This window comes from Sinohyriopsis cumingii, chromosome 7, assembly GCF_028554795.1.
Source record: "Sinohyriopsis cumingii isolate HCF-2022 chromosome 7, ASM2855479v2, whole genome shotgun sequence".
In the NCBI taxonomy this organism is placed as follows: Eukaryota; Metazoa; Mollusca; class Bivalvia; order Unionida; family Unionidae; genus Sinohyriopsis; species Sinohyriopsis cumingii.
In genome coordinates this window covers 53,500,072-53,518,095 of record NC_142967.1, presented here as the reverse complement: position 1 = coordinate 53,518,095, position 18,024 = coordinate 53,500,072, and the positions used below count along the sequence as shown (strand labels likewise).

The following is an 18,024-nucleotide window of genomic DNA, read 5'->3' as shown; positions in this document are numbered from 1 at the left end:
AATCACATCTTGCCTCTGTCCATGTGGGTTCAAGTCTCAGACTTGACTGACATGGGTATGTTGTAAAGCTTGCCAGTAGCTTCCCATAGGTTTGTGGCTCTTCCCAGGCTTATCCTGGGTTCTTCCTACACCAGATAAAACTGGCAACCATAGCTATCATGTGCTGGAAAATGGCATTAAACCACAACATATTCCACACCACATATATCTCATATTGATGCATATGACAGATGTGAAATCCCATGTCCATGTGTATGGTTCATATATAAAATTCCACACCCAGGTATATAATTGTGATCTGAAATCTGACATCCATGTACATGATTCAGATCTGAAATCCCACTCCCATATACAGTCAAACCTGTCCTAACAATCACCTTTAGTCCATTCACCTGTTCACAATGGTGATTCTAATTTTCCCTGGTAAAGTTCCTGTACAAATGTCCTGTATGTAAGAGTGATCTGCCTTTTGAGGTCAGTGGCCAGGTGTTTTCTAACCAAATAATGGCTTCTCCCTGGCTTAAGCAGTCTTACTGGCATGTAGCTGCAGCAGTGAATGCCAAGTCTTTTGCTTCATGAGAAAGGCGTTGTTTAGAAAATTGTGTATCACAAGAATTGACATGTAAACATATCTTATCTCACTTGATCTCTCCATACTCCACTTACATTGATAGTGCTGCTCACAGGTGTCACAATGTCATATTCAAAAACAAGGGAGTTTTTCAATGGGCAGAGGGTCAAAGCAATTTTTTTGCCAGATGCAGTAAAAGGTACTTAAGTGTTATTGCAGCAGAAATAGTCACCTTTTGTGCCAGTGTTACATCTATAGTTAGATAAATTCTATCTGCCTGTGAATTAAAACTATCTCTGAAGAAGAAAAAAATTGTCTGATAGTAGAGATATGATTTACATCCCTTTTCATTTGGGTCATTAAATATTTTAAACATGTCTGTAAAGGCAGGTGAACTTTTGGTCACCATGAATAATGATACACATCTTCCTTTGATTTTCTGTTCATCACAAGCTTCTCACATAAGTCAATTGTCTTTTTATCTTGGGGAGCTGTGCAACTAATCAAGATACTGTTTTTAAAGCAGGAACAAACTAAGATCATGAATATTTATAGGATGGATAAAGTGAACTGGATACAGTAATATTGTATGGAACATAAATTTGGGTGAGAACAAATATACCAACAATTTTGTTTTTGTTGTACAGTGCACATAAAACAATCTTGATATAATAATAATAATAATAATAATAATGATAATAATAATAACAATAATAATAATAATATTCAAAGCATGGTATTTGTTCAAAAACTGATTGAAAGGCCAACCTGCACACAGTAGTCACCTGTGTGCAACAGCTAGTTTTGCATTTCACATGAGTAGCTACCAGACCTGCCAACAGTAAGGCAGATGATTTTTTCCGTAAGATTGACCAGTTTTCAATAAGGTGTAACAAAATATCAATAACTGCTATTGTAAAGCTGTAAAACGTAATTAAAAGTTTGTTGCATTGACGATAAACATTATGTTTAACTGAGACGTTTGTAAAGTACAAGTAGACTTTATTTACCACTAGTACAGTTGCACAAACTCTAGTTCCAAACCCTATGCAGCTCAATGGCTTGTTGCTATCTCTCCACTTGACATAATTCTTGGAAATTCTTTTCCATTTCACATGACAACAGCAATCATATCTCCCACCACGTAGATATACTCAAATTGGCACATGATGTTTAATAAACGTAACTGTGTCCTTTCCAGCTTTTATTCACAGGAACCTGAATACTGCTTTATATTCTTCTGTGTTGATTACTAACACATTTCCAGAAGCTTATTTTCCCTTTCGTCTTAAACATGCATCGCTTTCTGGACGCCATTTCTAAAAATTCTATAATCAACAGTTTGATCATGCAGACGCTTTGCAGGAACAAATAGGTGCAGTTTAAACCATCTGGGGTGTTGCTCTAAAGTTAGTCTGGTTCCCTGACTAATTTCACTAATTCTAAGATGAAACCCGGATCCAAATAAAAAATGGATGAACCAATTATCCGGATTTTTTGGCAATGATCATTTTTCCATAGTCTTTGCTAGTATGCCCTAAGTCTATAATTTAAGGGTAATTTTCGTACGACTTACGGCAAAATCTTAACAGTTGGCAGGTCTGAGCTACTAGTGACAGGTTTGAATGTACATGATTCAGATGTGAAATCCACCACTGATGTATATTATAAGATGTGAAATCCAATGACATGTATATGATTCAGATATGAAACTCAGCACCCATGTATATGATTGAGTTGTGAAATCCCACACCCAAGTATGGATTTGAAATCCCAGATCCATGCATATGATTCCGATGTGAAATCCCAGATCCATGCATATGATTCAGATGTGAAATCACACCCCCATTTATATGATTAATATGTGAAATCTCAAACCCATGTATTTTGATTCAGATGTGAAATGCTGCACCATGTATAAGGTTAACACTGAATATTACCTTCCAGTGTGTTCTTTCATTTCATTCTTTGACAACGTTCTCCTGGTTGGCTTGTGCAAGTTTTCTGGAAAGAGAAAATAAAGAAAGTAAATACTGCATAGCCTTTACACCTGTGCAATAAATTAAATAATATTGTAAATTAATATAATTGTGCTTTGCTTTCATGTGATTCAATGTTTTTAAATGGAACACACAAAAAACAATATGCATGCAGTATTATCAAAACACTTGATGTTCATGAATTTTCAATTTCCAAAGGTTTAAATATTGTATGCTGAAAAAAAATATGTCAGTCAAGCAAACATGTGTAACTAACTGACAATGTCTGATCACATGTGCTATCAGATCACATCTGACCGTCACATTTTAATTTTTTGTGAAGAATCAACTTCAACACATTTCTACCAATACATATGTTTCAGCACAACGTCACTGAAGTAAAAGCTGGAAAATCTTATTTTGTAAACAGCAGCCATCCAAATCGTTAGATCACATGACACCTCTTAATGAGTAGGTAGACTGTGTGAAGACAAATAAATTTGTAGTGAAGCTTTTTGTTGTTGTTGTTGTTGTTGTTGTAGGGTTTAATGCCATTTTTCAGCACAAGATAGGCTATACATGGCGGCCAGTATAACTGGTGGACGAAGAACCCTGGAAAACCCAGGGAAGAACCATCGACCCACGAGAATGTAGTGAAGCATGTTATCCACATGCCTTGCAGTCACAATCAACAAAATATCTGCCTGAACTAGGTTTTTTCTAAAACACTTTTTAGCTGCTCTCTAACCAAGTCCAAAAGGTGTTATAGCATGATTAGCTCTGAATTCTCATCAGTTGATTCGATGAGAAATTGTGGTCGATTTCCTTGACTCTGAACAGTTTCCTCTTCTGAGTGAAACAGCTGAATTATTCCTATCCTTTTGAGACCAAGTGTCACATTACTGATTGTTGGTTTTGTGTGCTTTCCAATAAGAGAAGACAATTCTTTCTTCATTCATCATCCATGCTACCCATCCACCTAAGAGCAGAACATTGGGGCAGATTTATCTTGATTTGTTGCATTTCTCATATCAGGGCTACACAGGTTGATACACTCAAGCAAATAAACGTTATTTAATTAACTACTGCCTCCATCCACTGAGGCCATCCATTTCTATGGTTCCAACAATAAGAGTACAAGTTTCTTTTTTAATCACCATGGTGACCCTTTTGTCTGGAGATCAGAGAAACTGAAACTGTCTTTAACACAGCCTCTGATGCTGGGCATGACTAGCCAATTGACATGTGAACAGAAAACATTGTTGCTAACAAGAACAACACCTCTGCTGCAAAACTGATGAATACTCCCCCCATCCGCTACACAAATGCTTGAAAAAGAAAATCACACATCAACAAAGAAACTAATTTAGGAAAATCTTTATTGTTCTAAGAGTCTAATTTTATTCCAGGTCGCAGACTATCAAACTATCATGCCTTTCAACTTTAGTCGAGATTTATACATTATAAATTTAGTCAACTCCAGTCTTATAACATGACAGTATTTGGCACATGAAAAGTTATGTCATGCCCTGGGGAATTTAAGTACAGTGCCTTGCCCTGCGACACAGCATGGTAGCCAAACTGGACTACTCCAGGCAGAAACTGAACCAGCACCCATCTGTTTACAATTCTGTCACACTAATCTATAGGCCATTTCAGCATCTTTTGATAGTGATTATATGTAACAATTTATATTACAATAACATATTTTTAACTCCCATGAGTTGCTGGTTCTTATCAGATTTTCTTCAGTTCTTCCTCGACTGCTTATACTGGCTGACATGTATAACCTATTGTGTGCTGAAAAATGGCATTAACCCTAAAACAACAACATTAACTCACCACTGTATGGATGAGCCTCAGGGTTGGCTACTTTTCTTTTCTGTTCAGCAAATATTTCTTCTCTTTCTTTTTGTAATGTATCCTGGATCCTTCTCTCATCAGCTGCCAGATTTACTCTCTTCTGACGCTCACGCAGCCTGGAAATGGTATCCTGCTTATATGTCAAAAAGGCTTCCTGGAAAGGAAAAACAATTCAAGCTAACATTGATTCCATTCTACTCAATGTATGATACTGATACAAAGTAGTTGTCATGATGATATAGACCATCTAACTCATTATATTGTGAAATTATATAAACTAGGCTTGAATGCCTGAAACAGCCACAATAACTGACAGGTAATCTGTTGTAGTCATTTAGTGTCACAGGTCAACAATATGTATGAGTATATGGTGTCTGTCATTATTAATGACATAAATTCTGCCGGTATGTTCCATTTCCATATTCCAATCCAATCGTTAACCAGTACATTTATTGAATGTATCTTCAAACAATATAAAAATACGGCCACCCACCTCTGCAAGAAATGAAGGAAAATACAATTTTTTAAACATGGGAAGACACCTCTAAAAGCTTACTCTTATTTAGGACACAAACTTTTGTCATTATACAAATGCTTACCAAGTTTCATAATAATATTTCAAAATGTTTTTGGAGATATTACCTAGAAAAGTATGATGGATGGATGACACAGTGTGTAACAAGTGCCTCAACTTGGTCTGATGCTACTCCCCTGGCTTACAAAATTTAGCAGTACACCATTTTTCATATGAAATCTTGCATATATCGTAAGAAAACAAATTCTGTAAATTATCTCAAACCTTTAAATATTGTCATCTCTATTTTATCATTGGACCAGCCTGGGTCAATTACACTTTCATATTTTTCTTTCTTATAAATAACAAATTATCTGTTATAATCCCTACAGAGGGCTAGAGAGACATATCCTGTCATTCCTTTTCTATCCTGATTGAGCCAGATCAAAACATAAATCCTAAGTAGACAAAGAAGTCCATCCTGATCAAAGCTGTCCATTAATGGAGGAACTGGAATTAGAACTTACTAGAGACCTGTCTTGATTCTTTCACCAGCAGATATGGTGGCAAACTTTGGATCCCAACAAAATTTTTGTTGAAAAGGGGTCCATGTGAGGTCTCCAATATGCTTCCAGTAGAAAATTTAGAGTCAGGAAAACTAAATATGCTGCCACATTCTGGGATAGAGGCAATGAGACACTGAACTCCTTTCAGCCATCCTTCACACAAAAAGAATATGCATGACCCTTACAAATGGAAAACAAACCATCGCTTGTTTTGTGAGAAATTTATTCCCATGAACATTAAATCTAAAGCACGAATTAGACTGACTTCTCCAGATTGGGGATTAAACACGGATGAATTGCTACTATACAACAGAATGACAGTTCTCTGAGTATGTGCGTCTGAAAACACTGTTGATATATCAGTTGTAAAAATACTGGATGACTAGGACCCCCAACAATCTTAAATGAACCTTTATCACTCCAATAACCCTGCCAAAGATTCTGGGTGAGGAATCTAGGCCAAAAGAAAGAGCATGAAACTGAAATACCTTGTCCTGACAAAACTGCAGGAATTTCTAGACAAAAAAAGATGAAGATCTGATGGTATCCATCTTAAAAACTGACTAACTGTTTGACTATATGTTGCCCCTGACCAAGACTGCCAACTCAGTCTTGAAATGCTCTTCCCAAAGATTTTGTTTTAAAGGGACAATTGATAATGAGGGAAGATGTTTCCCTTTTCTTCCAAAGAATCTGGGAACAGAATCCAGGATTATCAAAGATTTACACACATGCTCTTCCTTAGAATGGTGTACACCTTTACCTATAATGAATCCAGATTAAACTTTTAAAGATTCACGGGTTACTTGATTAGAAGTGGAAGATCATAATAGTTAAGCTGGGTAAACGTCTCTTATTGAGGACCAATGCATCAGCTTGGCACCTAGCACCTCCTTTGTGGAGGCGGTGAGAAGAAGAAGTATCTAGATACTTCCTGCCCTGGTACTTATAACCACCCCATTTAGCAAAGAGGAAACTCTAACGTGATTCTGATGGTTCCAATGGATCCCTGCTAAAAGGCAGTGATCCAATGACCACAGAGGTATGAAGGTACTTCTTTGTCTATTTAGCCACACCTTGACCCCACAGTTAAGGACTGGTGTTGCTGGTCTCTCAAATGCTGAACAAAGAATCTGCCATTAGTATGACGTAGTAGCTCTGCCAACAGTGCCATCAACAGTGAGAGTGAGTGTCTTGCTGTTTTGGCTATGGCCTCATGTGTCTCAATTATGCTAGAGACAAAAACTCAAACCTTAAAGGAGGCTGTGGAGAATAAAATGAGAAGCCTTCAGTGTGCCCTAAACTCCATAGCCTCAAGCATTTTAATTTATATGCAAGCCAAAGTGATACTCACCCAAGACACTCCCAAGTCCATGCCAAGAGGCTTTAGTGCCCAAGCTGAGGAATTTTATTAAACTACCTGCTGACTCCAGTGAACACAAAGCAGCAAATGGGATCGACCATCTCCTCTGCTGACTGACTGCTTCCTGGACTTATGCCAATCTCTGAGTAATACCCTTTCATTGAATGGAGAAACAGCATTCTTTTGTGTACCCAAGTGCATCTCTACACTGGAAAAAATTCTCACATCAAAAGACTCAGATGGTTTCAGATAGAGCTCCAGGTGGAGATGGTGGTAAACATCACTGACTGCCTTGTCAAAATATCCTCATATTCTGTCACTTGCCTGGTGCACAACAGATATGGGGGCTCTATTTGATGCAAGGCACCAAATCAATTAGTGTCCCCTTGAACTCAATTAGAGGACACTAAAATAACAGTGCATTGTCCTGTACCCATCTGTTTCCTTTGATAATGTAGCTGACTGGAGTGATGAATGGCCACTGGTCAGCTCCATCTGTTGGCTAATGAAACCAAAGCAAATACATCCATCATGCCATGGTGGGAGAATGTCATGATCCAGGCTCACTGCCTGGTGGTGGAAGTCCCCAAGCCCCAAAGATGCAATGATATTAACCTGGTCCCCTTCCTTTAAGGAGGCATAATACTGAATGATAATTAATGACCTATGACTGGTATCTGACATACTCAGTAACTCCTGCCCATTGACCAGTGTCTAGACCCAGTATCCAGCAAAGTACTATGTTGCCAATGTCTCCTCACGGGAATGTCTAAGCATTTATACTTGGTACATGCTAACAATTGGGATGGGTGTCCCTCAATGACTTCTTGTGACCACACTTACCAGCTCATTGCAGACTGCTCCGGTCGCCTAATGGTAAGAGCAGGGGTGTCAAACTCTATCGCTCAGCGGGCCAAAACTCAAATCACATGTAAGGTTGCGGGCCGAACAGGATAAACATTCAATAAGTGCAAAATTAAACCTTTTTTAAACATTAATATAAATTAAAACAGAAAAAAGTTTTAATAATAAAAAATCATTGGCATACCCATTTTTGCTCTTATGCCAATTTGTCAGAACTGGATGTTTGGCATCTTTTCTTGGCTACAAGTTCGTTTATGTTGGGAGTAATGTTCTGTGTCATTGAGATTCTCACGATGGATTGCAAGTGTTCATCAGTGAGACGACTCCTGTGTGATGTTTTGTTAATCTTCATCACAGAAAACAGCTGCTCACACAGATATGTGCTACCAAACATGCTCAAGGTTCGAGCCACATGTAGACGAAGCTGGGGCATCTCTTCAGGAATGAAACGAGTGAACTGTGCAGGCCCCACAGTGTCGTACTTTGCCTTTAGTGTCCCATTACACTGCAGCTCTATTAGCTCCATCTGCAAATTTACAGGTGCAGTTTCCATGTCTATGGCAAATGGGTTACGAAACAGCTCGAAATTACTTTTCTGTGCTTCAAAGTCACTAAAGCGCCGTGCGAACTCGGCGCGAAGTAAGCTAAGTTTTTCAGCAAAGTGTGCATTGGGAAACACCATAGCCTAAAATTCTCTCTCGGGCCAGATATAATTGTACGCCGGTCAAGACCTCTCAGGCCTGATATAATTGTACGCCGGGCCTGATGTGGCCCGCGGGCCTTGAGTTTGACACATATGGGTTAGAGTGTCTGCCTCGGATGCGAGAGGTCATGGGTTCAACCCCAGCCGAGTCATACCAAAGACTTGTAAAAATGGCACTAACAGCTGCCTCGCTAGGCGCTCAGCATTTAAGAGGTTAGTGTTAGGACTGGTCGGCCTGGTGTCAGGATAATGTGACTGGGTGGGACATCATGCTACATGTCTGCAGCATGATGTCCCAGTGCTAGACATCACTATAAAACTGCCATACTGCAGACATCATAGCAATATGACTAAAAAATTGTTAAACCTACGTTAAAAATCCTAATCACACACACACACACACACAGCTCATTGCAGCATTGCTGAAATGGCTAAAAGAAATTACCAAACAAAAAATAATGTAATAAGAATGTCAAGGCTAAAACTCAAACATCTGAACCAAAATGGATTAAATTATATCATCACTACTAAATTAACATATGCAATCCTATGATAAAATATCAATAAAATGAAAAAAGATACATGTTTTACCAGTGAAATCCAAGGACAAAATTCTGATTGATCAGAAGTGACAAAGGCATCAGATTGGGATAATGTTTGTTATATTTTAGTCTTCCAAGAATTTTCACCTCGGTCAGAAGACTAGCACCAGGAACAAAATAGCAACATAATAAGAGCTAATCATGTTACTGCTATTAAAACATGGCCTGACTGCACGTGGAAGACTGATGAGAGGCACAGGACAGTGAACTATACCATCAGCTAACTTAGCCTTATGACCAGGTGAGTTAAAGAAAACATGGGGATAACCATCAGTTAATTTAACCTTATGACCAGGTGAGTTAAAGAGAACATGGGAATAACCATCAGCTCATTTAGCCTTACAACCAGGTGAGTTAAAGAAAACACGGGAATAACCTTTACAATGCTGACAAGAGACTCCATTTTTTACAGGTGATAGTGTTTTGTCATAATACCAAAGTATACAAAATTTCATGATGATATCTTAACGAACTAAAGTGTGACAGACAAGCTGACATCAGTATAATCCTTCTCTTCCTTTGTTTGTAGGTGGAATAAAAGAATTCTGACAGTCTGTGTAAATTCAATATTATTCCTGGCATTTAGACTTGTATTGAATTCCTCACTGACACATACTAAACATGCAAAGACCCAGAAAATAATCATCCATTTGTGGAAACAATGGAACCAAATTGCTAAGTCCACAAATTTAAGAACTGATGACAATATATCTGTTTTCAAGAGTGTGAAATCTTATGCCCACATATATAAACACATATATAAATGACCTCTCAGTATATTCAAATTCTAAGTTAAACAGGAAGAAAGCTTTGATGGTAAGCGAAAATGATAACATTTACAGTTCAGCTCGATGCTATATAGTACTGGATAAAAGGTGTTCCATCGATGCAAATAAATAATATTTTGCTCAATTTTCATGTCAGAATCAAAATAAATCACTGAAATAAAGATAACTTGTCAACAGATAGCTGTCATTAATACTGCAATTTAAACATGTAGGCATGAAATTATTTCTTGATTAATACTCTGGTTGGTCCAGTTTAGGTAAGATGAACTTCAAGGTTTAGGACGTAGAGAAAACCGCCAAACTTACTGCTATGTAATCACCAGCCCTTTTCACTTGCTTGCATCAGAGATCAAACCTGGGAGTGATGAGATGCAACCCTTGTATATTTTTGCTATATTATCACTGTGATATCTACCCAAATTTAACTCCTAGGTTAGCAATAGAATCTTCCAAGAAGTGCCCAAAATTATTCAGAAAAACACTAACACATACAATTATCTAGTTTACCAGAAATGAGTTGCATTCTGGAATTTTGCATTCTCGATCTGGTTAATTTCAAACTTTGTAATTAACATTTAAATGGTAATTTCTTCATAACTCCTCTGTTTCTGAATGTTTTTTTCTTCTTCAGAGTAATAATCTTGCCAAACTATGCATTTCTATAATTTTCCTTTATTATGCAATATAATTCATTCAACATTCATACAACCTCCAAAAATATGTTACACTAGTGGATATCAGCAACTTCAAGGCAAAACTTTGCAGTGAAAAGCATAACCCCCAAATTTTCAATCAACAAATCCATTGTTTATGTTGCAATTAATGGATATATGAGAATCTTGATTGCCATTTAGTGATTCTGGTGATTGTTAATGTCAAAACAGAATTCAGGCTACATGCTATCGATATCTCCTACAAATGGAGATAATAACTCAATGGTATAACAGAATAAACTCATACATACAAAGTCATTTCAAAGAGTGAATGTACTGAAGCTTCTTTTCTTATTAAAGAGTTCTAACTAACCTGAAGAGTCATCTTAGTCAGAGATTTCACATCCTCCTCTTCATCTTCCGAGTCACTCAAGACCTCGTCAATCCTATGACCATGACGATCTAGGTAAAATTTGGTATCCCTGATGACACCATTGTCCTCTGTTGATCTGTCCTTCAGTACATCACCATGTATGATATCTTTCCAGACAGAAGATGAGACAGACTGTGGTTGCCAAGGTTCCTGAAGAACAGCAAAAGCCTGACGTTCTCTCAGTGGTTTTCTCCAGGGCTTTGACTCCTTTAGTGGAACAAACCAGGCCAAACCACCTACAAAAGAAAAGGATGAATATGATTCCAGCTATAAATTTATTATCTATCAAAGATTGACATATACAACAACTACTGAAACCTTAAAGATGACTTTAACAGTCTAGTGTCATTTTAACTGGCAACAATTGAAAAAAAAACACTGTGGCAGTCTCAGGGATGTACATGGTTATATAGAGTATACTATGTTGAATAAAAACTCATGGTCCATACCAAAATGTCAAAACCAAATGTAAGGACTTTCAAGTGTTTGTTATAACTTTTTTTGAGGTTTGCTCAAATTAACTTACAGACATTCAAAGTTTAATTCTGAAACCACTTTTACTGTATTTGTGTTTTGTTCATCTTCTAGCTCATAAAATAAAGTGTTAAAAGCTTAAGTCCTGAAATATACACAACATATATATAATAATGACTGTCAACAAACGTTACTATCGCTACTAATTATCAAACTCCATCTGTACTCCACTTGGAAAGTGATGACTCACCATGATCTGCAGTTGCATGCCCAAGAAACGGAAATTCAAAATACATGTACCATGTTGTTAGGGCCAGATTAATGTCCTTGTAGGCCCTAGGCACTTCTTTATTAAAATGATTGACACTGACTTGACTCTGCCTCTTTGTGTATACACTTTTAGTAACACGGTGTATTCAAAGGTCCTAGGTACAGTGCCTATTGCCCTACTGGATAACACAGCCCTGCTTGTTGTAAATCTGTCACCATGATAGTATTGGAAATGAACATCTGTCTTCTTGAGTTGTACAACCCTATTTAATGATCCACAAAACAGTTGATTTCCTTTGCAGCTTTCAGCAAAAGTTCCTTAAAGCTGTCTATTTCAAACAATTGCGAGGCAGAGTTTTCCTCTCTCGACATGAAAACACTGCCAAAAACATGTATGAAATGGATTCTATTGATTTGAAAGAGTTATGATTGAGAATATCATATATACTTGCTTATAAGATGCAACCAACTGTAAACTGCACAGAACTAGATCTACCACCACACAATGTGCCAGTAGATCTGGGTCTGTACAGTTTGTTAGAAGTAATCAGTAAAATAAATCACAGACTCCAATCTGCAAGTTTATTATGTAACAGGAGATCTGGATCATTGTTGTCTGCAGTTTGACTCAACTTATAAACAAGTATAGATGGTACTGTTTGAAGCATCCCCTTCTGTGCATAAGGTATTATAGGTCATTGAGATTTTAATTGTGAATACTTGGGAGGGAGATTTAGCCCAAAATACAGGTTTTGATCCATCATCTGCAACAGAAGAGAGGGGTGAAATTTGCATCTGAGTGTAGTATTTTGTTCATTTTGAAGTCATCAATAACAGTTGTGAGGATTTCGAAATCACTAGAAACTGTGTTCTATTCTTCTCATATGCAAGCAAAAGGCATACTTGCTCATTTTCCCTAACTCTATAAATTTTTTACACAAACCACACTTGCCATTATCCCCTTTGAACTCTCTAATCCATGAATATTTGGGATTTGATAACCGTTTGGAATTAAACACACATTTCCTAAACATTAAAGCACACAACTATTTTTACACACTTTCAATCACCATTTGCACCAACCGTTCTACTGATGGTGACACCGAAACTATACCTGGGGAAATTCAAGTAAAAGTACATCGCAGTCTGGCTAAAAAGACTGCATAATACTTTAGGTATCTGAATAAATGCAATGTGTGATAAAATCAAGGATACAAATGCTCATTATTAGTCAGTTTTAGTCCCCTCCAACAAAAAATTCAATATATGTTTGTTTGTGATTTGGATTTCTAACGTAGCTTTTAACAATTTTTCATTCATATTGCTATAATGTCTGCAGTGTGGCCATTTATAGTGATGTCTAGCACTGGGGCATCATGCCACATGTAGCATGATGTCCCACCCAGACACATTATCCTGACACCAGACCGACCAGTCCTAACACTAACCTCGTAATGCTAAGCACCATGCCAGGCAGCTGTGAGTACCAGTTTTGTCTTTGGTATGACTCAGCTGGCAATCGAACCCATGACCTCCCACATCCGAGAATTAAATATATAAAAATAACTTAATCCTATTAAGTCAAATATTCATTTATAGTTTATAAAGGTTGTCAATGGAAATTTAAGGACTATAAAAAGATTTTTCCATGTGTTTTGCTTTTTAAGACCAAACATCAAATTCGAGGGTTTTTCAACCATGTACGAAACATGCATCTGTTTTCAAAAAGTTATCATTATTCATAGTCTTGCAAAATGACAACAAAGTCCTTTTTATACTCATATGTGTGTCATAGTTTGTCAAGTCATTAAATTTAAAAATTCAAGAAACTTGGAAGCCCAAAAACAAATTAGATGACCTCCCATAAAGTTTTGAGTTGTGTCTGACACTTGAAATATGCACCTGAGGTCCCATGGGGGAGGGTCAATGCATGTGACCCCCCAAAAAGCAATGACTTACAATTTTGAACAAGTTATCTACTTGTGTAAGCATACAGAAAATTACTGGAAATTCAAATTTGAGTACTGATGGTTTGAACATTATCATTCAAGGCAATGAAGAGTAATAACTTTGGTTTCTTCAACAGCTCTCTGATTTACCTAACTTCACATGAATTGGGTTGTTCCACTCTGAGTACATTATGTATGCAAATTAGTATAATGGGTGTTCCAACAAGGATTCACAACACAATATCAACCCAACTATTGTCAGTTGTTTAGAAATCTGTGCATGGGTGACTTCTTTTCTCTTTACATCTTAACTCTTGATCACCTGTGACAAATCAAATGTATAATCTGACCTTAGGTGATAGTTTTCCATGAGTATTAAGCAGAACTGTTTGCTGTTAATACATGTTACAGGCATCACTTAATTCACTCCACTCACTCACTCCACTTCACTCACTCACTCTCTTCTCTCTCTCTTTTAAACTAAGATACTGAAAACTGTGTTTTACAAAATATGACAATGTCAGAAGGTTTGGGAGTAAAAAAATCTTGTCTTATGTACAACACGTGTTATGGCAGGTATACACATATGAAAATGAATTCAGAGTATCAAAGGACAATTATACCAAAGAAAACAAGAATCAGTACGAATGTGAAAGGTTGGATACTGCTAGAAAATTAATAATGTTAGCTGTGGACATATGAATCCACCTATCTGCTGAGTTGCATTACAGAATGTCTTAAACCTATATCTTCATCATATCAGGGTCCACTTTCAACAAACATTGCTTACATTACCTAAATATATTTAACATAGCTAATATTTTCAAATTTGAAAATCAGCCAAAAGGTATACACTCTTATTACGATATAACTTCTGCATGAGAGTGAGCCGAGTTTTGTTTCAATGACTAGAATAGAATATCAAAATTAAATAGTTACCATAGTGACACTTTGACTCTTATAATTATGGTACCAGTACAGAATACTTACCTCCACTGGGGACATCTGATCTAGCTGGATCCTCATTTTCATTGGGTGATTCTGGTGTGAACATCTGTGACTTTGGTGGAGGAGTATCAAACTTTGGTCCTTGTCTTGCTAACCTTGAACTTGGGTGCAAAGCAGGAGATGCTGTCTTTTTCTTAGTACTAGGAGAGTGAGATGAAGAGTGATGTCTCTCGTCTGGGGAAAATGACTGTGGTCGTCTTGCTTCTGGCAAGCAAGTGTTCTGCCTTTGTTTTGAAATGGGGGAATGAGATGTGGGCCTCCCTAAAGGAGATACCTTCCTTTTCACCTCAGGTGACATCAAAGGCACTGGTGTGACTGGTACTTCTTCATATGCATGTGTTGGACTTCCACTACGAACAGATGGGGTCGTCTGTATGGCCTCTGAGACCATCTTTGGGACTCTAAAACACCTCTGTGATGATTGACTACCAAATACTGGTGATGGAAAATTGGTTCCCACGTCTCTTCTCCTTGCATGTGGTGACCTACTTCTTTCCCTGTGAATCTGTCTCAGAATATCTCTTGCAAGTTTTTCTTTATCAATCTGTGGGGATTTGGTAAGTTCGTCTATATGGACTGCTTTCTGCTTTTCGCTACTTCTTTTCTTAGATAAATCTTTCACTTTTTTCTCTATTGCGGAGCTCCTTTTCTCTGAGCCCTTTTTTTCAGATATCTTTGTTTTGAGATTAACTTTTTCATAATTTTTATCAGACTGAGACTCCGAGTCATCCTGCCCATATCGGACACGCATTCGGTTCTTTTCCCCCTTTTTCAACTTCAACAGAGTTTCTCTCAGCTCTTCATCTTTATTCATTTTCCATGACTCCAGACTACTCTCCTTTGCTGTTGTTGAACCCTGGGATAACACATCTGATTCTACTACTGACCCTGCTGTGAGTGTAAGCTCTGTAGAATCTGTGGATTCTGACTGACAAGTTGAAGTAGTTGACACATAATTCAATTCCACATCTATGGCCTGGTCAGAGAGTTTGCCATTTGTCTTTGCAGATAATAGCATCTCTAACTTTTTCAATTTCTCTAACCTTCTGACTTCCTTACTTTTCTCTTTGCTAATTTTTGTTCTCTGTGACTCAATCCTCTCCTTAAGCTTCTTCATAAGTGGGTCAATCAGATGCCTCTGCCTGTGCTGTTTGTTTTTAGTGTGTGAAGACTCCTTAACCTTGTCTGGACTTTCCTCTAATGTAGTATCCTCAGGAATTGAAAACAGAGTGTCCATGCTATCCACTTGCTTTGCTTCTCTTTTGGGAGGAACAACCTCCTTCTGGTTTTCCTTCTCTTTCTTGGACTTTTTAGGACTATGGATGCTGCTTTTGAACTTGCCAGGACTGTGGTCTCTTTTGGCTGTTTGTTCCTTTGTTGCTGTCACTTTGCTCTTTTTTTTCTCCTTTTCCATCAAAATTTCTGCATAACTTCCATTGCTCTCCTCTTCACTCAATCCATGTCGCTGCCTCATCTCTTCTCGCCTGGCAACTCTTTCTTGAGCCAATTGTTCCTCCAAAATTCTTTTGTCCATGTCCATTTCTTGTTGCCTTTGTTCCTTTTGGGACTCAACCTTTTTCTTGGTCATCTGTCTCTGCTTTTCCTTCTCTTCATTTTTCTCCTGCAAATACCTATTTACCATGTGATGTGTTGGGTTGCGTAGAAGATTTGATAATGCATCCATACGAGAGCTGTTCAGACTGCTGTCACTAGGATTCTGGTTGAGCTCCTGAAATCTGTGCCACATATCATTGATATTGGGTGGTATACCCTCGATAACATCCTCTTCCAGCACCTCACGTAAAACTTGTACCTTTTTATTTGGTGGAAAGCTGTCTTCAAACTCTTCATCTGTGACTTCTCTGTGTTTCTCCTGGGTTCCATGTGCTTCTTGCCTGTGAACAGACATACAACAAGAGTCCTTCAAAGGAATTAACATTCTACTGGCTGAAAAGAATTTTCAGGAATTCAAGGTAACACAATGTCTTCTTTTCTTGCTGAATGTTGAAACCATCTCAGATACTCTTGTGAGATCAGAATTTCAAATTTGCCACTGTGGCAGCCATATTGGATGTATCATTGATGCCATTTTCATTTAGGACAAACCTGACACCATTAGAAACTTCTAGTGAAAACCCCATGTTCAAAGTGCCATCCACTCAACAGAATTAGTGACAAGATTTTCAACAAGTTCATTATGGCAGCCAAACCTGCTAGATATCATAATATATTTTGGTGAAAACTTCATTTTGACAGGACTTTCAGTGTAATGAGTAGCCATAAGATTTTGAAGACAGCCACTGTGTTGGCCATATTGGATATCAGATTGGCACAATTTTTTCTAAGATCAACTAGACTTTAAGAAGTCTTCCAATGAAAACCCATGCTGCTAGGTCTGTCTGTCCATTCAACAGATAACATGAACAGTATTTTCAAAATGGCTGCTGCTGTGGTGGCCAATATACATGTCAGAATGGCACCATTACAGGACCAACTAGACATCATAAGATGTGTTTTAATGAAAACTCCATACTGATCTGACCATGCCTTTATTTGCTGAGTACTGAATATTGAATGCAAGATTACAATCATTTTCATTAAGGTCAAACACCATTAGGCAAATTTTTGTGAAAACCCCATGCTAATATAATATATTACCATGCATTCAGAGAACTAGTGACAAGGTTTTAATATGTTCATTGTGGCAGCCAAAAAGGAAAGCTGCAAGGCACCATTTTCATTTAGATACATTAAAAAAATCTGTAACAGCCATACTGGATATCTGGATGGCACCATTTTCATTTAGAATTAACTTGACATCATAAGAATTCTTCTGGAGAAAACCCTCATGCTCATATGACTTTCTGTTCAGAAGTTGTAATAACTAGATTTTCAGGGGCCCAGAGTGGCTGAGTGATCTAAAGCACTCTGTTACAGATCACTGCCATCTCACCTTTAGCTGCATGGGTTTGAGTCTCCGATTCGGCCAATGTGGGTATGTGAGAAAGCATGCCAGTAGCTTCTCATGGGTCAGTGGATCTTTCCAAAATTTTCCTGGGTTCTTCCTCCACCATTAATACTGGTCGCCATGTATAGCTTATTGTGTGCTGAAAAATGGCGTTAAACCCTACAACAAGATAGGCTATACATGGCGGCCAGTATAACTGGTGGAGGAAGAACCCTTGAAAACCCAGGGAAGAACCACCGACCCACGAGAAGCTACTGGCAGGCTTTCCCATGCACCCATGCTAGCCGAGCCTTGGACTTGAACCCACGCAGACAGAGGTGAGATGGCAGTGATCCGGAACAGTGAGCACTTTAGACCACTTGGGGCCCCGTCAAGATAAGGCCATGTACTTTATTACAAGTCAGTGTCATTACAAGGCCATGTACTTCATTACAAGACCATGTCATTATAAGGCCA

The 18,024-nt window shown here is 37.9% G+C and overlaps 1 protein-coding gene across 2 annotated transcripts in view; it reads right to left on the bottom strand.

Moving 5' to 3' along the window:
- The window catches only part of LOC149795263 (uncharacterized), an 87,985-nt gene that overhangs the window by 9,492 nt on the left and 60,469 nt on the right, over window positions 1-18,024 (bottom strand). For both annotated transcript variants that reach the window (XR_016422296.1, XM_089964995.1), the window contains exons 14-17: window positions 14,583-16,495; window positions 10,840-11,135; window positions 4,393-4,567; window positions 2,512-2,575 (exon numbers count right to left, since the gene is read on the bottom strand). Coding sequence is in view for 1 of the 2 variants with exons in the window: in XM_089964995.1 (XP_089821121.1) it covers window positions 2,512-2,575; window positions 4,393-4,567; window positions 10,840-11,135; window positions 14,583-16,495 (2,448 nt within the window). In the remaining variant the exon portion in view is untranslated. The remainder of the gene's footprint in view (window positions 1-2,511; window positions 2,576-4,392; window positions 4,568-10,839; window positions 11,136-14,582; window positions 16,496-18,024) is intronic.